This window comes from Polyodon spathula, chromosome 19 (genome assembly GCF_017654505.1).
Source record: "Polyodon spathula isolate WHYD16114869_AA chromosome 19, ASM1765450v1, whole genome shotgun sequence".
In the NCBI taxonomy this organism is placed as follows: Eukaryota; Metazoa; Chordata; class Actinopteri; order Acipenseriformes; family Polyodontidae; genus Polyodon; species Polyodon spathula.
The window spans coordinates 23,296,650-23,318,926 of NC_054552.1; the positions used below are offsets into that span (position 1 = coordinate 23,296,650).

Below are 22,277 nucleotides of genomic sequence, written 5' to 3' on the forward strand. Positions count from 1 at the left end.
TATTTTAAAAATAAATATAAATACAATTTTCATAATTGGTGTGTTTCCTGTGGTTTACATAAACCTAGTAAAAGAAGTTGGTTAAAAAATAAAGGACCCAATTATATTTTGCAGTCATTTTTATTAAGAATATTTGCAAAAATCCAGGTACATAGATTTAATTCAGCTTTCAATTTTCACCTGATGTCTGATTGCAAATAATTTTTTTTCTAACACAAGAATATTATTTTTATTAGATTTTTACTTCAGTTGAAAAAAAAGGATAACAATCATTCTTGAACGTTTAAGTCTCTAAACAGTGACGTCTCTCAATACCACTAAACATGTAAACTTGTCTTATAACATGTTTTCTCAGGGTATTTTAATTGTATTTACAGATGATAATAGAGGTAGGATGAGTAAAGATTTAAAAGGTTGGCGTAATTAAGATCCACCACTCTTAATTTTATTAATATAGACCCTAATGGGCTTCCTCGAGCTAAGGTAAACTCTGCAACAAAAGGTAATGTATTTATATTAAGAGAGTTCAACTTGCAGAAACAATGGAGACACGCTTTGCAATGGTTTAACAAAGGAGTTGCAGACCGGGCCATGCTTCTCTACTTGAGAATAAGCAGGAGGGAGACGATCTGAAAGGGGGTAAAGGTCAGCAAGATTCCTGAGGCTGTGATTGGTGCAGGACGAGTCACATCAGGACGTTCGAGGAGATCGCAACTAAAGGGCGGAAAAGAGAGAGCGAGAGTGACAGAGTGGTGGTGCAGCTGCTAACTCACTATTGCTATCTGGATACAAATGGTATTCACATATTGCATGTACAGTGTAGCACTGTTCTGACTGCAGCATGCTCATATTACAACAGACACGTAGTTAAAAGCAAGTCACAAGCAGTTTATAGACCACTCAAAGTGTGATTAGGTTAGATCGCCAAAACCACCAGTGTAAAAGGCACAAAGCTGTGTTTCTACTATCCAAACCTTGATCACTGTGCGTTTTCAATGACCTTCTGTAAAAACATTTAAATTGCTACTATGTTTTGAATTACACACCTGTGTCTGACTGCAAATGTGCTGAGATCAACGCCCCCCAGTCATCGTCTATATATCACTAATCTTTATATAATGTGACTGCTCAATTCTTGACTGTTTTTCATAATAATAATATTCCAGAAAAAAATCTTAACTTTCGACTCATCAGCACCACATTTAACTTCCAATTCTATGCACAGGTTTCTACTTTACACTGCAGACAGAAACATTCATTTTGAGTCTCGGGAAATGATTGAAACTGTCACAAGAGCATGTTGATCAACTTATGAAAGCATGCACTTGAACACCAGCACTGGGCAGTGTTATTTGAAACATAGCTAGAGAGAGTCTAGGGGCCTCTCAAGAAGGGAATTACATGGGTTAGGCTGAGACCAGCTAAATCATTTCACTTGAGACCTGAACCTGTGAAGGGTACACTGAACGGCAGCCAGTAGCCCACTGTAATTTGAGACAGAATTTTGACTTAAAGCCACACTACAACTGCCGAATAGTCAGCAGAAAGTAAAAGGTAAGTAGCCAGTTTATTAAACTTTTTCGCCATGTTCATACTTTGTTTTTTGTAAATGTTCGGTATTGCTTAACATAAGTGTCACAGTTTTCCCCAGATTGTCAGTATACTCACAACAGCGCCTCCTTGAAGGGCAGGGAAGAGGAGAGCATTGCTGATGCAGAGCTTCCCTGAGACTCGAACATTCGCAGCACAAGGGCATCCTTTCTGTCCTCGGCCTGTGCATCAGAGAGCGTTTCCAGGGCAAAGGTAAAAGCAGAGAACCAGCAAACACAGGGTGAGGGAAAATCTCTTTTAACAAGGGGGTGGGAAACAATTACACCAAATTCCTAAGGAATGTCCCCCCTTGAAAAACAAATATTTTGTGAGTCATTTAGCATAATTTCTGTAATAGTTTGGGAATTGCCAAAGACAAGATCACTGTGTAGGAAATTACATTTTATTCCACAGTAATGGTTGGTCATTATTGCTTAATTAAACCCTCCCACAACATGCCACTCATTACTAGATTAAAGGATCTAATATTATTAACTACAAAAAGTACAAGTTTAGGAGTTTTACCAATGCATTACTTTACAAGCTACAGAAAGATGTCACACCTAAAAAACCAAAACAAGAAACACATTCCTATGACCTCTTATTAGGGTTGAGATCTGGTACTGAGATTCAGTGTCACACGATTTGAAACAGGATAAAGCCTCAACTGAGTTCTAATAAAGATCTCCCAGAAAGCATTTCATTCTTAAAATGAACATCTTCTTCACCCTGGCCCTATCCATTAGCTCAGCAAATACAATCACTGACAGTTTCAGACAGTCACCTGTTTTATGGTTTCTAGGATGATAGCAGGAGAGCTCAGAGAAAATGCACTCCAGGATCCAGCGTGAGGGGTGCCTGTTTCCTTGGGGAGCAAACGCAGGGGGAAGTTTAAGTTGTATGCACTCTGAATAACAGATGCTTCTTGGAAGGAACCTGCAAGACAACAAAAAAGACCTTTAAGAAGATCTGACATTTTAATGGTGTATCTTTCAATAAAACAAGTCCTGGTTATTATAATAAGTATGCAAAAAGTATCCAGTTCCAGGACCTACCTGTGTGGGGCATAACTGCATAAGTGAACTGGTGCTGTCCCATATCGGCTGTGGCATCGGGGGACTTGGGTGCGCGTAGCCTGAAACACACAAGAGAGATGGCGGGTCAGACTGCGCACAGACTGAGCTGCATGTCAAGTAGGTTTTGTACAATGTGCTGTGTAAAAGCTTAGTAATGTTGGCCATGGAACAATAATCCACTTCACTTGTCCCCATTAAGTCCCGACACAGGAAGGATACTCACAGAGACAGGGTGAGGGTGTTCCTGTGCACTGAATAGCCGTATTTGCAGTCATTAAGCAACGCAACTCCAAATCCGTGCTCGGAGAGGTCTGCCCATTTGTGACCCCAAACCTGCACATAAAAATCAAGATCGTTAAAAGGACTCCTTACTACTTGTGTATTTTATTGCATTTGTGCAAACTGAACCCAAATCAACAGTTCTTTTTATTATAATTTACCCCAGTTTCTCTCCCCAGTTTAGACTGCCCAATGTTCCCTCACCACAGCAATTCCCTTTCTCATACAGCTGCCTCCTTTTCCAAGTAGCACTTGCACCCATATCCCTTGGTCAGTGTGTCCCCTGTGTCCCTACCTCAAACCGGGCCCAGTCCCATGAGGTGTTCCAGTGGGTGGGTCTCTGCAGATGTCCGAACTGGATTTCGTAGGTAGCGTTGGGGCTGCGCACTCTCACTGGGAACTCCACCTTCAGGAACTTGTGGGACTCCTGCCAGTCCACCTGAATGAGGAAACAGCACAAGCCTACTTCAGTGCCACACAGGGGTTAGCTATGGCTGCTTCATTTTGATGGTCAAAGCCTGGATACAAACACCTAGTGAGACAATACTCAATTCAGCCACTGAAAACAGTGGACATCTACCTCTACCTTTCTGACCTGGAAATAGCCCCTAGGCCTTGCATTACATTCATGTGTTGAGTTCTAGACGCTAATAATGTTACATTTTATTTGTTCATGTCAAGACAGGGCAGTATGGGGGGGAAAAGGACATGTCCAAAACTTGTGGAAACCCTAGACTAAGAAGTTTCAGTTGCATCTCATTTTTTTGCTTTAGCCCTGTCCTATGATCTTTCAGGGTTACAGGTCTTGTTCTTACCTCTGTATGGAACTTGACATAGGGACACTGAGCATCCAGGACGAGCTCCTGTGAAATTGTGCTCTTCTCGCTGATTCTCAAGGAGAATTTCACACTTCCTCTCAGTCCCCCGGAGTGCACCACTTCAACTGGATGTATTACCCCCGAAACAGGCTTCCTAGAAGGCAAGGCAATGCTGGATGAGTACGGATGAAATTATCACTGTACTCACTGTGTTAGACCACAGAACCCCCACCATGCTACCCACAGTGCCTCTACAAATAGTTAACATTGTACATGAGGGGTGCAAGATCATTTCTCAATTGTGAATCTTTTCTTAAGGGAAGCTGGACCGGAGAACAGCCAGTTAAGTCATATCCTTAGAGATTAGAAAACTAGACACTGTTTTGAAATTGAAGGAGATATCTGGGTTCTATTTTTAGGTTGATGGTGAAGAACCAAACCATACAAACACTAACACTCCCCCTACCTGGTCTGGAGGTGGTAATCCATCACATCCCACGCATCCCAGTACAGGGGGACATCATCAAACATGACAAACTGGTTTCCAAAGCAGCCGTCCGCAATGGTTTCCCTGAAACACACAAAAACAGTACTTTGACAATCCTGTAAAAGTAACGGTGCAACCCTGTTTATCAGCTCTGCTACTAAAACCAGGCCACCGGATAGAGAGGTTTATTCAGCCTGGCAGGGCTGTATTAGTGGTGCAGGCTAGTCCTTGGCTGGAAGTCCCTCACCTGTTTGAGTTAACCAGGCAGATTGATGCCACACGTCCTGCTTTATCCACAGTCACCCGTAAGATTCCATTCTCCATGACAACGGTGCCGTCGACCTGTCAACACATTGGATTGTTTTAGTCAACTGGGGTAATCTTGAATCTTACACACGCATAAGCAGTAATAGTTATGAGACCTGCTACAATATAGAATTCATGTGAATATACAAATCACTGCATGATTTTATAACCTGAATGTTTTGTGTAATTTCTGTGAAAATGCTGTGTTATCCCAATGAGGGAAATACTACTGATGAATGGTGGGAATTTTAGACACTCCACAGGCAACAGTGCCCCCTAGATGGAGAATGTTTTTTACACTATGCATATCTGAATATCATTACTAGGGTTGGAGTTACCTGAGTGGACACGGATACAGGGCAGTCTGGTTCAACAGATTCTGTCACTGCAGCGATGCCAACACTAGGCACCTTCACAAGTGCTGGAAGAATGGGAACAGACAGAGAACCAGACTGAGACAACAGTGTACTGCTGTACTAGAGTAAAGGAAAAGTGACCTTGGGCTGGATGCATATTCAAACATTTCTAGATGTGCCCCAGGCTGAGTTTTCAGCTAGTCTGTACCGTCTTTGCATATTTACCTAATGAAATTGCTCAAAAGGTAATGTTTATATGACCTAACCTATGCAGACAATATAAAGTTACAGTAAGGAGCAGCACAGTTTAAAGGGAAACGGTAATAAATATTCAATTAAATACACAGAAACATAAAAACATCCCTGCCTGTGGTAATTAGTAATGGGGTCATTTATGTATGATTAAAATAAAAATGTAATTAAACTTAAGAATTCTAAAGGCCTGTAATATCGTGAACATTTAAACACAATTTTAGTGCATTTCTGGTATTGTTGTACCAAGTGTTGGCTCAGCAGCTCCCCCTGGCAGCTGGATCACTTCACTGCGCTCCCATGGCAGGGTGTTCAGAGCCAGGCTTGGGCTCCCCTCCTTCCCCTCAGGAACCCCTTTCTCTGCCAGGAGAGACCTACAGGCTTCCTGCAGAAGCTCAGCCCCGGCACTGCGGATCTCTGGAACAGATAAGGGAGAGCTCAGGGATCAGGTCTGCTCAGGAATATCACCATTCCTAGACAACAAATGTTGACAGCTCGAGCATAGAGTTACTGTTTGATATTTGACGCTGTCGAGAATTTTTTTTTTCTCATTTTAAAATCCATCTTGCATTCTAAGGAAAGTAATTCTCAGAATTCAGCAGTTTCGCTTAGTTTTAAATACACTTTAAATTTTCCATACATAGTACAGTACTTGTTTATAAACAGAATACTCTATGAACCTTCTTGAGGTGCTGTGGTCATTTACAACCATCTTGAAATGAATTCAGAATATTCAAATGATCAGCAACAATGGAGCAACCAGCAGTTACTACTTGGCTAAATTAAGAAAAATGTTCAACCCAGTCCTGCTATAGATAGAGCATGGATAACATTGTCAGGGCACCACCTCACTTTTAAGACTGCTTGCTCATTAAAAGCTTTGGGAATGTATTTCAAGAGAATACATCTCAACCACTGCCTTACCCTGGTAGTACTTCAGCGCATCCTTCACCACCATCTCTATACAGGTGCCAGGAATCACATCATGAAACTGATTAAGAAGCAGGAGTCTGCAATAGAGAGTAACCTGTTAAGATCAACTGAACCTGTAGCAGGAGCCAATACGAATCCAAGAATCCTGAACATATGGAAGGTAAGATGAAACTTCAAAGCAAAGATCTGTGTGAATTGGACCAAACAGAAATAGGTCTTAATAAAGGGAGATGGCTTCATATTGCCTTCACAAATTGTCTTACCTTTTTTACCATATACAATAAAAGATAATTTTAAAATGGTACAACATAAAAATAAACAAATAAAACCACAGTGGAGCCAGCTGCTTCAGAGTGGGTCTGCAGTAGTTTCCATTCACACCCCTGGGTTTACCTCCAGAGTCTGTGCAGCCTGTCAGTTGGATACTGGAAGCTTGGGTTCCTCAACAGAGCCAGGCTGCTCGCCACCTCGACATCATGGAGCAGAGTCTCACACTGACGGTTTCCCTTCTTTATCTTTAAGACAAGGCCGAGCCACAGCGAGTAAGCAAGTTATATAAGCCAACACGGCCTGGTTATCAAAGTAAGAGGTAAGAGTATTTTTGTAGGCAAAAACAACAAAACAGATTTAAAAAAAAAAAGAATAAAATATATTAAAATGCCCTTTTAAATATTATTGTATACCTATTTCTTACATGTACATTATAAGATGCTGTAAAGGTCTGTTTTTTATATATAATGCATTTAAATTAGCCTCTTCAGAAAGTCAAGCAAGGCCATGACCCTTCAAAATTATTTTGCTCCACCTGCACTGTAGTACAGTACATTGAAGAAAATGTAGGACGAAGTACAGTACATCTCTTTTTAAAGTATGTATTGTGGCCACTCCAGATCAAACGGACAAGGGAGGTTGCTTACCTCAGCGTCTTGCTTCAAGTTATTTATTGTTCAGAATGAACCCTGTGCAGGGTATGCTTCCTAGCTGGTCTCTGATAGCTACCTGTGCTTGTGTAGTGTAGGAACCATTGTGCAGTTCTAGGAATAGTTCTCCTGTCCAGGTGCAAAGTAATCTGGAGTCTGCCTCCAGCGCTGAGAAGAGCTGGTCAGGACTGGACATCTGGACCCTAAAGATCAGAGCACACATTCCCTCAGCTGATGAATGAATGGAAATCCCTCCCTTACACTGCAATCCTTCAAGCCATTATGTCCTAGATTCGGACACTTTTACTAAGGAAGGTCCACACCAAGTTTCATCACAACTGGATGAGCATTTCTCAAGACAGCAATAAAACATAAGTAGCTCATACATACATACTGCCAGAGCTATGCACTCCCCACTGTGCCACACACCCAGCAGCTCAGCTCCATTACCCACCTGGGTAAACCATCGGTGTCCCTGATTCGCTCCAGCCGCTGCAACATGCGCTGCGTGGGGCCCCCTCCTCCATCCCCATACCCAAAGAGCACCGCGCTGTGATTGGCACGCCCCTTGTCCTTGTTATTCCTCACCGAGTTCAGCAGCTGACAGCAAATACAAGAATTCTTATCAGAATCAGCAGACATTTCATCACAGAGGAAACGGAGAACCAAGAGCCACTCACGTCCTCCACTTTGCACTTCATCTCGTACGTGTCCCCAGGGGGGAAGTGAGTGAGAACCTGTGACCCGTCCAGGCCTTCCCAGAAAAAGGTGCTATGCTGAAAATGAGATGTTCAGAGGTTAGCATTTCCAATGCAGTATAGATGGAAGAATTATAGCAGATGTTTCTGCACAATGCTTAAATGCTAAGGCTGAGACTGAGGGAGTTATATTTGCCTGCCTAATAGAACCCTCCTCCTAACCCAGCACAATTCAATTCTTCTTAAAGCTGCAGATGTATTCTGAGTTTGCTAGTCTTACTTATTCTCATTTCCACGTTCCCCTTGATTGGGAAAATATTTAATATGCCCAGAAAAACACATGACCTGCACACAATAGACCAAGGATCTCCAAGTGGTCCTGGACAGCCCCAATCTTGCAGGTTTTCTAGGTGCCTTTACATCATCAATGGCCAAAGATCTGGAACACCTGTTAATCTTGACTAATTAAGACAACAATCAGAGCAATTAAGTAACCGAGATTGTTGAAATGAAAACCAGAAGACCCAGTAGCTCTCCAGGACCAGGGTTGGAGACCCCTGCTATATACTGTATTAATCACTCAAAAGTTGCCAGTACTCTCCTCAGGAACAACTAGAACGGCTATTTTCTAGAGCAGTGGTAATGAGGGGCCTGCCCCATACTGTGTATCCCACAGACCGCACTGCTGTTGGGTACTCACAGGGAACTTGTTGATGAGGTTCCAGCTCAGTTTCTGAGTCAGGAATCTTGTTAGCCCGCAGCCCTGCATGATCTGAGGCAGCTGGGCAGAGTAGCCAAACGTATCGGGCAACCAGAACTGCAGAGGAGGAAAAAGCAAGAAGGAGGAGGTGGTTACCTTCTTGGAGCCAGGCTGCAATACAAATAGACTAACTTGCAGCAAGATTCAGAAAGCTTTAAGGGATCAGAGGCCACATACATAAAAAACGTTAAAGGTTTTGAAGAGGTCAACTTAAAGCACTGAGATTAATAAAAGAGAAATTTCACTTTAAATAATATGCTTTAATTGAATATTTAGGATGTTAACACTCTAAACATTCTATACAAAACAGCTCAAAAGATAAGAAAAAAGACCTACTTGGACTTTAAACTAGGCAGAACCTGGAGATGCAATACTCAGGGTCATTGCTATATGTTTGTTTGCCATTCAGTAAATGATATTGATCCTCACCTCAGTGCAATACCTCCCAAACTCCTTGTGGAAGAACCGCTGTCCTTCCAGAAACTGTCTGACCATGGACTCCCCTGACGGGAGGTTTCCATCCTGAAACAGGACCGAACACATGATTACAAATTCAGTCTGAATATCCAGGCAGGATATCTTTGTGTTGTATTGTAAACATTACCATCTCCACCCAGGTTCCCCCAACGGGTACAAACTGGCCTCTGCTGGCAAAGTGCTGGATTTGAGAATAGAGCCCTGGGTACCACTTTTTCACCCACTCCAACTGCTGTGCCTAGAGACAGAACATAGAAGGGTCTCTCTTGAAACATCTATGCTGTGAATAAAGTACCACACTGTGTTCACAGTAGAAACAACCACCACAGTAGACATTTCTCATTTAGACAAATTATTTGAAGAATGTACTGTGATAAAAGTTAAACAGGAATTTAAAAAATGATTATGTATAGTGCTCACTCGATATTTCACCATTTGATAGCTCACTAATTCGGTTAAGTCACCGTTAGGCCATGTTGACAGTAAATTATAAGTCCTTTATTTTTCTGTATGAGGGTCCTTCAGTAATTCATTGTTTTGAATATTTCACTTTTATGTGAAGGGCAGAAAAGAGAGGATGTACTGCATTTGAAATAAAGTATAAGGGAGAAGCATTTTACTATAAGTTGCATAAGCGACTCAAATGTCTAACATAGCTACAGAGCAGTGACAGCAGTCGCAATTTCTCTCACCTTTTCTAATCCCCAACAGAAATGACTGGCGATAGGACAGTATGTACCTGGGAGCAGGTGAAAATAAAGTCAGCATTTTTCTCCATGAGGCGAATGGCAGTCACCCAGCTGCGAGCGCACTTACGAATAGTCTCTTCATATGGCCAGAGCCAAGCTGGAAGAAAACCAAAAAGAAAGAAGGATTTCAACTCCTAATAATCTGCTACTGAGTATTAGTATCACTTTGGTTCTACTGGTTTGTTCCACAGACCCTGATTAGCACCAATCTTGACTTTAAAATCTTTTTTCTTATCTCTTACTAGAATTTCTTATTAATAACGGTCCCATTTTTTCTTGTGTTCAACATCTTTAGTTTTTTTACACTTTTTGGATACATCAGTTGCTTTAGCTCAACAGTTGCATTAGCGTCCTGGTATCCAATCTGCCTGTGTTATAGGTCAATTTCAATGGTTTAGTTGCGACCAGACTACACAAGCTAGGGAAAAGAAAGTGTGTAGGTACTGGGAAGCAGCTGTTTATATTTTTCCATCAGTGCTGTAGGTGAAAAATGTTTGATAACACTGTTAACACAAACGAGAAGTCAGAAACTTTTAAATCCTTGATTACCATGGTCTTCAGAACCTCCCTCCCAGTAGGTGGTGCTCTGACCTGTGTCGATGTGGCAGTGCCCCATGGCATGGATGACGTGTTGACTCTCCCCATTCTTCTGGCTGAAGAACTTCTTCGATAGCTTCCGGGCGGCGAGAAAGGAGTTCGGGTCGGTGACGTCACACACATTCACCATCTCATTGGCTGTAAAGAGGGCCTGGAATCCTCGCTGGTCATTCTCTCCCAGCAGCTATGGGGAAAGGAGATTCACATTGAAAACTTTAGACAAAGCGCCTGCTACAGCACTGTTAATGTTCTCTTTTACATGTAACGGGTATTCTCCAGAGTCATCCTGTACTGTTACAAAATTAGAAACATTTGAAGAGTACTTAATGAGCCCTTCAATTATATTATTTTTATATATTATTTAAAATATATTTATACGAATGATCTGAGTCTTGTAAATGGAGAGTGAAAATCCAGTTCCTCTTTTCAAACTTCTAGTGAGGGACAGAGAGAGAGAGGTCAAAGGGCCTTTTTGTTTGTTCTATCTACCTTCACAATATCGACAAGCATCTCAAAATCCACCAGCAGTTCATCAGCGCCTCTGTTAAAGATCACAAGCTCCGCCCTCTGCAGGGAGTACTTCCTGTCAAGGTCAGGGGGCGCGATCATGGAACGCTGGCCTGCACCAAACAGCCCGTTACACGCCAGCTCCACATACAAACATAAACTGCAAAAGGGGCAGCAGAATTACAATACAATGTGCCACAAATACCTGCAATTCAATAATGTTGCCACAAAAATGAAATGGCATGCTCTTGGTTTTGTTATGTACAGCACACTAAAAAAACCAAACTCTGTAAAACAAGGCTTTTGGATTAATACTAGTGTGAGAGATTGATCATGACCAGCGCAAACTCACTGACCTGTGTGGCTCTTCATCAGTAAGGCTCTCAGTCAAAACATAGCTTGTTTTCTGACCCTCTTTAGTTAAGCCCTGGAAAAAAAAACAACTAATCAATCAATGTATTTATTTAGAAGAGGGGTCATTAACCTACCACTAGAATGCAGTGAAGCAGAAAACGCATTTGAGGTCACAAGTTCAGTGGATAAAGTGCTAAAAGGTAAGAAGTTGCAGAAGTTCATCAATGTTGTAGACCTCCAGTCAGCTCCTCAAAATGTTTTGGGCTTGAAATGAGTCCAATATTGATGACTTGGGCATCAAACTACCATGTTCACAGAATGGCCCCAAAGACTACTGAAATATTCCTCTGCTAGCCTAAGACATATATTCTCTTAGCTCAAACGACTCTTCAGACCTGCACAGGCTGCCCATCTCTCCACACCATCCCCTCGCCATCGCTCTCCCACAGGAAGTGAACCTCTTTCCCCTTCCAGGCTTCAGGAATGCAAAGGGACACTTTAAACCAGCAGGTCCACCACCTGGGAACAGAAAAGAACCAAAAAAGACATTTGAGTCTTAATACACAGAAGTCAAATTGGAAAAAAGGGCTTGCCAGTAGTCTGATATTGATAAATTGTCCAACTTAACAAACGCAATGGTCCTATAGCTGAGGATACTGATGAAATATATAGTATAACCACCTCTACAACTAGGTTACTACAGCAAAACAATACCGCTATTATGCTAAGGCAAAGTTCTTTAACGTGTACTGTGCATACGTGGGTCCGAAGCTGTCTCCAACCTTGGCTAGCTGGAAGGTCTGTTTCTCAGCCTCGGAAAAGGAGATTCTCTTTGGAGTCAGGAAAGACGACAAAGACTCAACAGGGCAGCTGGGGCCATAGAGTCTAGAAGAGAAGAAACAAGAAGAGTACATTTGTTTGAGATAAAAAAAAAAATGTAATGAGCAGTCCATAATAAGATAGAGCAAAGGTTGTGCAGACTGCAATCCCTTGCTTATTCCTTGCACCCCGGGATATGTCAGATTGGAGTCACAGGCTGACATCAAACAAAAAAGAGCCTTTAAATTCAATCTCTACAACCTGAACAGTTTAAATCTGAACCAATACTATTTGTCAGTGAAGCGAGATTCAATAGTGGTTACAACAAAACAAAACCTGGAAACACCTGCACTGTGCAGCATACTGTTTTCTATTGCAAATCGCATTTCACCAAAATCTCCCTGTCCCAGGCCTGTTTCAGTTATGACTGATAACAGGTGTTCGGTTGGCAGGTGCATCCATATCAAATAATGTACAAATGTCTTTAATGTACATATGTGCCATTCTTGAGAACAGACATGACTGCAGTTGTCCACCCCAACTTTAAGGAAGTGTTACTCGTAGGAGAATATGAAGTGTTATCAGTTAATGCTCCAGATTTTTTAGAATTTGAGCAAATCAGATTTCCCCTCAGCCCAGTACCCTGTTATGGCAAACCATGCTATATAAAAAAGACCATGCATAAAACCTCTTGAGTATATGGACTTTAGTCTAGTCCAGGGTCCAAGGCACTGTACTTTGTTGTCACCTTTATTTTATCAACTTAGATATGATCATAGATACTTACCATGTAAAGTTCCAAAGCATGTTATTATTGAATAGCCACAGTTATAATGCAAAACATACCACTTCAGGAATCAAGGCTGAGGGAGTGCAAAATGCATCGTGAATAAAAAAAGTAAATAATGCATTTTGCATCAATTAACCGACTACCGCAGTACGGTATTAGCACCACTATATTTTGAATATGGGAAAACTCATAAAGTTTACAAACACCGGCAATAAGGTTTACATTTAAATACACCATTGTTATTGTTTCGCTCCTGTTAATTAATGTCTTTATTGACATGCTCTCACCTCCCTCTCAGGTTGCAGTCGGTAAAATAGACATCAGAGATAAACTTCTCTGCCCGTTCCAGCAAGGTCCGTCGGTTCTTTATAACTTGATAGTGATACATAGTAAATCTGGACAGAGCACGAACAGCAGCTGTTGAGTGGCGACTGGTAAAGGGACACTATTCACTGTTCTTTTGCAACCAACGGTGTCTCTGCCCTGAATTATGCAAAACATCAGCTGGCTCTCTGTTTCTGGAAGTACTAACAATCAGGAAGTCTGTACTACACGTCCTGTCACTTTAACCCCGCAGCTCGAGGGACCGTGTACAAATTACTAGACTAGTGCCAGCAAATTTTATGGAAAAATAACTAAATACATTCTTTATGGGAAATGCATGTCTTTATATGAGAAAAAAAAAATGTTTTATTCAAATATATTAATCAAAAACAGCTATAGCTCAGGGGACCCAGGCTTCCTCCCTCTCGTTAAAAGCTTTTCATTTGCAGAAATTGGAGGTTTTTAAGTTTTAAGATGTATTATGGAATTACTTCTTTAATTAGAAATAGTGTATTAGATATTTTCACCATGACGTAGCGTGACAAATAGTAATGACTGTACATGAAGAATAAATACAGTTCCAGCAGTTTACATTTCGTAGTTCTCCAAACGCTAGGTGGCACTGTTTTATAGATTAACCAACCATTGTTTCTTGGGGTTTTTTTTTTTTATTTGGTGGTCGAGTTCTTGCTAGGGCGATTTTTCTGTTCGAACAGGAAGAGCATCGTTTGTTATGTTGCTGCAGTGAAACAGAGGGAAGGCTAGTCAAAGATTTTTTTTAAATCATACATTTGCGATTCTTATTAGAAGCAACGCATTAAGTACTGTGCTTGTTTTGAGAAGTCGTATGCCTAGTCTTCAGAAAGAAAATATTTTTTTAAGAATTTCAGTTCCGACCCATCCCAGAAATGACAACACCAGTGTTTTTCGGCTGTACGTTCATCGCGTTTGGCCCAGCGATTTCATTGTTCCTGTTTACAATCGCCAGGGACCCTTTGCGGGTTATCTTTTTGATTGCTGGGTAAGTGTTTTGTTAAAAAGATCTGAAGCATTCACTATGCTTGCTTATTCATGTATACGGCATATGTAATGGTATATTGTATGTACAGTAGCTTTCTGCCCAACCCGGCATTGTCACTCATTTGCTATATATACTGGTAACTACAGATGTATAGTTTCCCCAAAATAACCTGCTACTACTATGAAAGTATTCTCCCGATGACAACCTCCCAAACAATGATTTGACATTAAAATACTTTAAAACAAAATTACATTAATTCAGTACAGGAACAGAAAGTAACAGTTAAACAAAACTACAATAATGGGTGGCAATTAATACTGTGCATTGCTGAAAATGACTGGTTTTACAATAATTGGCTCACTGTAATTTTCATTTTTTCATTTTTTTTGTAATCATATAGAAAAGACAAACTACAGTAATAATTTTTTGAACTTCCCTTATTCAGTAACATACGTAGTGGACAGTTATAGAGAACTTGGATAACTGTACTGATAACCTTTGGGTTTCCACACTGTAGCTAACAAATGATGTAACATCAGGTTATGGTGAGCTAAAGCAAGTAATACATGACATGGTGGTCAAATGCGGTCCAGTATCTACACACATAGGATAAACCGCCAAGGCCAATGGATTTTGGACCATATTTGAACCAAAAGTAATGGTACTCACTTCTGGTCCTCAGTATCCAACCCTGTCTGGGTTTTTACATTAGGCAGGTTCAACAGTAGTAAATTGAACCGGCTAAAAGATCTGACTACTGCCCTTGTAAAAAAATAAATTAAAAAAACCCTTCCCTGCCCTCTCCCTACCAAAGTGAATTGGTTGTCGGTGAATCAGGCAGAGTGATTCTAAAAGTTCCAAGTAGTTTTGCTTTGGTGACAGAAAACATGTCACAGGTTAGAACACATGCCAGCGAATGAGATTGTTCCTTCACTTCTGTCCATTTTTATAATAATATTACTACACCTTAATAGCAACAGTTATCTAAACAGTGTTTCTGTAGGTAAAAATGTCAACATACAACTGAAACCTGAAACAGCATTTAAATCACTCAACAATTGTTTTTTTTCATCTCTGTCACTATGAATTAAAGAAAAATTGGCAAATATACTGTGGTATTTATTTACTCAGAGAACAGAACAAAGAAAACTCCCAGGCAAGCAGAAACAGTAACACTATTCAAAAGCCATCTGAGAAATCACCACGCAAATCTCACTCAGCATGTAATATACTGTATGCAGCAGCTGCATCTACTTATTGAACTAGCCACAGCAGATACATCTCACCACTACCCTCTGATTTCAGAAACATATTTAAAACAAAATTAAAATATCTGCTGCTGTCTGTTGACACAACCCTTGGGATTTTGAACAAGGTTGGGTTTGGAATAGAATTCTATTGTGCTCGCTGCAGGCTTTTGACATGGAAGTCGTTAAGTCCACATATCATCTAATGCTGGTTTGTAGTCTAGCATCGGTGTGAAAACAGCTTCAGAAATTAGCTTCTTTTGAAGCCTGCAAAATGTTACTATAAATGGCAATGTTCAATGTAATGTTTATGGCAAATAAAAAAAAGTACAATGTTACAGTCAAACACTTTTTCTCAGTGGAAGGATACATAATATATAGTTATTATTTTTTTCCTTAAAAAAGCCAGTTTGTATAATTATTTTTAAATTGCCATTTTATAAGCGAAATAACCCACTCCAGGATGTGCGGTAGGACAATTCAACGCACCCAGAGCGTGTGGTAAGAATTGTCTTACCACACACCGTTGTGGGTTATTTCTTACTAATTGTTAGAGATATCCTGACTGTTTTTTTGTTTTGTTTTGGTTTTTTTTCCCCAGGGCGTTCTTCTGGCTGGTGTCTCTGCTGCTGTCCTCCCTGGTGTGGTTCATCGCAGTACAGATTAGCAACAAAGAGAATGCATCGGTTCAGAAAGGACTTCTCATCTTCGGAGTGGTGTTGTCAGTGCTGCTCCAGGAAACCTTCCGCTTCGGTTACTATAAACTACTCAAGTAAGAGAAATGCGACTCGTGTTGGTAAATAACAGGCACTAATAACCACGGGAGGTGGAATTCACACCATTCAACCTGCATGTCACATTTAATAAAATGACTTAAGAATATCACATTTGTAGTGGGAATGGATGTTCATTGAGTACTGTAGTTTTTCAAAGAATGAGGATTGCCAAAATTCTCAGAAGTCAGCTGTTTCATTTAAGTTTAAACATACTTTCTTTTCCATACATTGTTCTTGTTATATACACAGAGTGCTCCATGAACTGTGCTTAGTTAAGTCGTGAGCAGTAACTTCAGTACACCAGTAATGAAGCTGAAAATAAACTGTAGCCTCTATGTTTTTGTTGAAAGTCACATTTGTAGACTATTATAAACACGAAACAATCTATTTTAAGGATCGCTCTAAACAGCAACATATCTAAATACTACTATTATAATATAATATAAGGAAGGCATTAAGAGGATTTTCTTCCATCTCATTAGTGTAACAGTCCCTTATGTAGTGTAGATGGGTTTGTTTTTTTCACCACACTGTAGATTCTTTCCCTGTTGAACAGGTTCTGAATTGGAAACCTTTGCTCTACAGAGTATGTTAAGTGGTTTCAGGAGGGATCTGTAGTCTGGATGGATGTTCTTCAAACACTGGAAAATGACAGGAAATGAAAAGGAGACATGCAGTGAAGTTGTATGTGAGCGCAATGCTTTTCCGAGGGGTGCTTTATTGACATTACAATATTGCACATACAGTAGACTTTAGCCAGTGAGTCAGCTGAGTTTACCATCTTATTATCATGTTAGTTTCTTTAGGAAGCATGCAAGTTCTTTCTTTTGTTAAAGTGCTTTGTCTTTCTATAGCCTGCTGCTGATTTCATTTTTGTCATTCTTATTTATTTATTTATTTTTATTTCAGGAGAGCTAATGAAGGTTTGGTGGCTCTGAGTCAAGAAGATGCAATGCCCATTTCTATAAGACAACTGGCTTATGGTATGATGCATTATAATCCATATAGGGAGATCTATTATATTAACCTTTCTTAGAAGACTCACTAACAGTACATTCATGTACTATAAGTAAATCCAGTAAACACATCTTATAGGCTAGACCTGTTCTGCATAACACGTTGAAATATGGACTGCAAACCCAGGTTTCATGGCAGAAAGCTCCTAGACTACTGCAAGTTGACAACACATTTACGCATTTCGTCAAATAGGAGTGGCATTGTGATCTTTATCATAATTCAGTAATTAGATGGAGTGTAAAGGCTTCTATTGCAAAGCAGTTTCATCCACCCTAGTTTTTATTTTGAGCTTGAGTAGCCACCGTGCACAGGTAACAATCTCAGAAGGGGCTATTTAAAATCCCAGTAAAACCTAGAGTAGCTCAAACTGCAATGCAGTCAGTCCATTCATTTTATATTCTACTTGGATGTGAGGAGAAAAGACACTCGGTTTTAGCATTTTATAGGCAAGCAGTGTTGTCCATTTTGTTTTAAATGAATTAACCTGCTTGTTTCAGTGTAGTGATGTGTGTTTTTCTGCGCTTCTCCACAGTATCTGGCTTGGGATTTGGTTTCATGAGTGGGGCATTTTCAGTTGTCAACATCCTGGCTGACTCGCTGGGTCCAGGCACTGTGGGGATTCATGGAGATTCACAACATTATTTTGTATCATCAGGTAATAACAGTAGGATATGTTGCTCCTGAAATGTTAAGCAGATCAGTTTTTAATATCTTGTGTTCCACCAGGTGGAGCTGCTGCACAAAAAATGAGATTGAAGTTATTTGACAAAAGTTCATTGGTAACACAGGTGGAGAAGGTTCAGTATTTTATTTTTCAATGTTTATTTATATAGACTTTTGATATTATTTAAGTAAATAATATACACAATTTAGGATGCTTATTCTTACCCAGCTGTATTACCAATAAATGCATGACCATTCCAATCCCCTACTCCCTCGTATATATTTTTAATGCTGTGGATTTTATAGTGATTTTTTGTTCCTCAAAACCATACAGCCGGTATCATTAAGAATAAGATTACAACAATAAAAATTTGCAGGTATTTGTGTTTCTGTACGACACAAAAAAAAGGGAAATTAAACAAAACAAACTTAGAGATGTGTATTTCCAGAATGATAATATTACAAACGAAAGCTATTGGTCAACTAGATTCGTGTGACAATATTGATTCACAGCTGAATCGTTCCTAATAAATAGCTACAGTGCTTAATCAAAGTACCAGGAGTAATTCTATTGCTTCCAGGTTGTTTGAGACGATTCTGTGTAATGAATGATGTCAGCTGTCTGTCTACATAGGGCTGTCAATATGATAACATACATATAGTACAATTTGTCTTTAATGACCTGTGCTTTTCTATTGATGATCATTTTGTTGCTGCACCTTCTAGCCTTCATGACAATGGCCATTATACTGCTGCACATGTTCTGGGGAGTTGTTTTCTTCGACGCCTGTGAAAAGAAGAGGTGGTGGGCTGTGCTCATAGTTGTTCTGAGCCACCTGCTTGTGTCGTGTCTGGTGAGTCTTTCTAAGTGGAAATCACTGTTGGGTTTTGTTGTTAAATTACAGTCTCTGTCCTTGTACCGTTCTAGTCTTAAAGGAACATTAGTCTATAAGGTGGAGCGGGGCTGAGCATGTATAGACCCTGTGGAAAGGTGCTGAAGAAATATTAAAGGCAGAGTGGCAGACTGGCTCATTTATTAGTCTTTCACCACTGGAAGCCTGGGAGTCAGACCCCTTAACACTGTATGCAGTCTGATTAATTTTAGTAAAATTGAATAAGCCTTTTAAGATGAGCTTGGCAAGCTTTTTCAATACTAAATACACCTGAATGAAAATGTCAAAGTGAGTGAGTTTAAACTGCAACACACAAGGTTCCTGGAAGCAGCAGCATCTTTTCCATCTAAAGCGTTTTCCTAATCTGCGTATTGCAAACTGATGTATAAAATCCAAGAACCAGAAGATCTTTACTGAAGGAAAGGGGGAGCCAGCGATAAGATTGCTAGCACAAATTAGATATCAAAAAATGGATTTTGAAACCTTTGTTGGCACTCCTTTAGTGTAGACTTCGGCCTGTGTTTTGTTATTAGGGATTGTTTGTGCACAGTGCTAGCTGTTCATGTCTTCCTCATTGCTTTGTTGTAGTCGTTCCTGAATCCTCAGTATGAAGGCAGCCTCATCCCAGCCTACATCGTTATGTGTGTGATGGGAATGTGGGCCTTCTCCAGTGCGGGCGGCTCTCTCCGAAACCTGAAGCTGTGTTTAACATGCAGGGATAAGGATTTTCTCCTTGCAAATCACAGACCCAGATAGCGCTGGGGATTCCAGGACACTTCTCACAAGAACTGTTTTGTACAAGGAGGGGTTCAGTTACAGCTACTCACTGTTGTTTCTACGGCGGTGCTTTCTTTTACTTTTCATTTTGAAATCATTGACTTTTCCTGGCAGAGACTCCATGGAAACGCGAGCCAAAAAAAGATCTTCTGATTAATTGCATTGATATTAATGTTTGGTTTCCTTGTTCCTGTTCCATTTGAAGTCACCAATAGGCAGTGAGATATCATGTAATCACGATTTCTGTTCCACCTTAATAACTACGTCCTGAAGGGGGGTGGGCACTCATTTCTACCAGTTTGTTTCCTTTCGTGCTATACCTTGCCATTCGACAGGTACGTCGTGCTGAGTATTTATTGGAAAGCCTTTTCAACAATTCTTGTCATTTTAGTCCAGGTGCATTTATAAAGGAGAGATATACAGCTATGGCCAAAAGGTTTGCACTTTGAATTTTAGGGTTGAGACATTAATAAAGAATATGTATAAAGCGGTATGTAATTCAATCTGTTAAGGTGACATTATTCAGCAGGTTTCATTCATTTTTATGAAGCAACTTTAGTTCATTCTAGAGGGTGTTGCTAAACTTTTGGCTGCAGTTGTACAGTATATTGTACCTCATGACTTCTACTGAAACATTTTCTATGGAAAGATTACGGCCAAGCTTGCTTTTGAACAGTCGTTAACCATACCACAGATTTTAAACTATAAAGAAATTTGGGCATTGCATGCACATTTTTCTCAATTGTTTAAGGCACTTTATAGAAGCAAGCTATTTGTATTATTAGGTAATAATAATATATTTAAATAGTATATTTAAATGTTTAATCCAGTTGTTAATAGGATATTAATAAAATGCCTGTTAATTTTATAAACAAGACCCAAACAGCCAAGTCCTATATATCAGGGTTGCTGCTCATTTTGTGAATTTTTTTCTCATTTTGAGTTACAGACTGGTGCTTTTAAATAGGAAACTTCACAGTCTTACCATGTATACATAGACCACTTTAGATTTGATAAGTAGCAAACACAGTTTTCAAGACCCTTTTTGTGTGGCTATGTTGACACAGTGATTTATTACTTGACCTACAATGGTGATGACTGGGATGGAATTAGTGAGAGCTGCTGGTTGATGTCACTCGATTGAGATTTCTTTACATCAGTAATTCAAGTGAATGTAACAACTTCTCCATATATGTTTGAACCAACATAACAGCACAGTTAAGAACCAAACGTAATAAATACTAGAAGTACTGCTGAAGCGGATGCATTCACTGCACAATGCAATGGCTATGTAAACCAGACTGTTCCTATTTAACTGGAGGAATTGAGATAAAAACAAACTGTAATGAAATTCTCTGGCTAACATAACAAGATACTGACCGTTTAGTTTTCTAATCGTTTGTCGGTCGCTATTAAAGGGTAAGTTGGTTTGCTAATGAAGCTTTCCCTTTAAGCATAATCGTGCTTTTCTATTTCAACCTGTTTTAATATAATGAGCCACATTTGAAGCTCACACAAATAATATTGTTGTGTAAAAGCATTACTTTTGCAGGAGAATGAACTTCCACTACAGTTTATAGTGCGCTGTTAGCCTAAGCTTAACTAAAATGTAGTAGTGTCTACTGATAATATTCGTAGCAATCCAATAATAATACCTCAGAGCTTTTGATCAATTAGAACTGCTGTTCTGTTCATTTTGAATCTTTATTAACACTTGTTTAAATCAAGCAAACCTGTGTATAGCTGCTGTACTTTCCAGCTTTTGCCTTGTAAAGGATGTATATATCCTGTTTGGAGTGGTCAAAGTCTAAAGTAACTAATTGCCACACGTGTTTTGTTAATGTACAGATATTCTTCTTTAAAGTGTTTGCTAAATTTCTGATTTCTTTTTTTATAACAGTTTCTCTTGACGCTGCTGGATGTATCTTGAGGCATGGTAGTTTGCCGATCATCCCTGTCCTGATTTTAAACTGTAAAAGTAAAAAAAAAAAAAAAAAAAAAGATTGTGTAAAGCCTTTATTTTGAGAATTATTATTATTATTATTGTTATTATTATTTTACTCGTGCAGCTGGATTATGTTCCTGGTTGTGTGTAATCCTCATAAGAGCTGCAGTGACTGTTGCTTGCAAAGGCTGCTGGGTGATAGCTGCATAGAACTCCATCTCCCAGCATCTTGCAATCAGTTAAAAATGACACAACTCTCCCATGATTCCCTGCAGCTAAAAAAAAAAAGAATCACTTATAAAATATATACTTTCAAAAATAAAACGCAGGTGTCAAATGTTGTATAATGATTTCTTGGTCAACACTAGTAGCTTGCAACACTGCTCCTCGGAATTAGAATTTCTGTGTAAGGAAGGTCGACAATGCTGTCATTCATCTGTCCCTCTGCAGCACTTTGCCAGGGTCATCTCCTAGAAGTGTTATGCCATTACCTGTGTGGGTAAGGGTTCTGTCAGGTGAACATTTAATAGAATGCAGCATTACTGTGACACTGTTTCCTGTCCTGCACTTCAGGTGAACGGAGATAAGGACCTCGGCTGAACCTGTGTAGAGTCTGCATAGAGTGTAACAGTCCTTTTAGCTACGGAACATGAAGTGGAAGGCTTGAAATTGTTTCCATCAAATTTGTAGTGTTAGGGTAGGATACACAGGCTTCACAGTCACAGTGAACACAACATTTGTTTTTAAAATATAGAAAGAATAAGATTATAATAATGGATTTTGATAATCAGTATATATATTTTGCATTCACTGCTCCCAGAGTTGACTACCTGGATTCATTTGGCT

The 22,277-nt window shown here is 39.8% G+C and overlaps 2 protein-coding genes across 2 annotated transcripts; one reads left to right on the forward strand and one right to left on the reverse strand.

The window, feature by feature from the left end:
- Positions 1-116: 116 nt before the first annotated feature.
- man2c1 (mannosidase, alpha, class 2C, member 1) lies at positions 117-13,306 on the reverse strand. The gene is made up of 26 exons (XM_041218567.1): positions 13,056-13,306; positions 11,919-12,044; positions 11,555-11,678; positions 11,162-11,232; positions 10,788-10,965; positions 10,293-10,482; positions 9,692-9,798; positions 9,080-9,190; positions 8,905-8,997; positions 8,416-8,532; positions 7,698-7,793; positions 7,472-7,617; positions 7,097-7,220; positions 6,491-6,612; positions 6,089-6,174; positions 5,411-5,581; positions 4,895-4,977; positions 4,498-4,592; positions 4,230-4,334; positions 3,761-3,917; positions 3,241-3,384; positions 2,890-2,999; positions 2,646-2,725; positions 2,375-2,526; positions 1,669-1,772; positions 117-714 (listed from the first exon to the last, which is right to left on the reverse strand). Exons 1-26 carry the CDS (start codon positions 13,154-13,156, stop codon positions 600-602), a joined length of 3,108 nt encoding a protein of 1,035 aa, XP_041074501.1. The 5' UTR covers positions 13,157-13,306; the 3' UTR covers positions 117-599.
- Positions 13,307-13,777: 471 nt separating this feature from the next.
- On the forward strand, positions 13,778-21,487 carry LOC121294789 (gamma-secretase subunit Aph-1b). Its single transcript, XM_041218873.1, has 6 exons — positions 13,778-14,113; positions 15,962-16,132; positions 17,046-17,119; positions 17,686-17,808; positions 18,543-18,670; positions 19,298-21,487. Exons 1-6 carry the CDS (start codon positions 14,001-14,003, stop codon positions 19,463-19,465), a joined length of 777 nt encoding a protein of 258 aa, XP_041074807.1. The 5' UTR covers positions 13,778-14,000; the 3' UTR covers positions 19,466-21,487.
- The last annotated feature ends 790 nt before the right edge of the window (positions 21,488-22,277 follow it).

What these genes read in the sequence shown, in the direction of transcription:
- man2c1 (XM_041218567.1), bottom strand. Translation starts at nt 13,156, where the DNA reads ATGTATCACTATCAAGTTATAAAGAACCGACGGACCTTGCTGGAACGG. An exon ending in AACACCCTCACCCTGTCTCT is followed by an intron (nt 2,726 to 2,889) that starts GTGAGTATCCTT and finishes TGTGTGTTTCAG; the next exon opens with GCTACGCGCACCCAAGTCCC. An exon ending in CCCTTCAAGGAGGCGCTGTT is followed by an intron (nt 715 to 1,668) that starts GTGAGTATACTG and finishes TCCGCCCTTTAG; the next exon opens with TTGCGATCTCCTCGAACGTC.
- LOC121294789 (XM_041218873.1), top strand. Translation starts at nt 14,001, where the DNA reads ATGACAACACCAGTGTTTTTCGGCTGTACGTTCATCGCGTTTGGCCCA. An exon ending in GGTTACTATAAACTACTCAA is followed by an intron (nt 16,133 to 17,045) that starts GTAAGAGAAATG and finishes TTTTTATTTCAG; the next exon opens with GAGAGCTAATGAAGGTTTGG. An exon ending in ACATTATTTTGTATCATCAG is followed by an intron (nt 17,809 to 18,542) that starts GTAATAACAGTA and finishes TGCACCTTCTAG; the next exon opens with CCTTCATGACAATGGCCATT.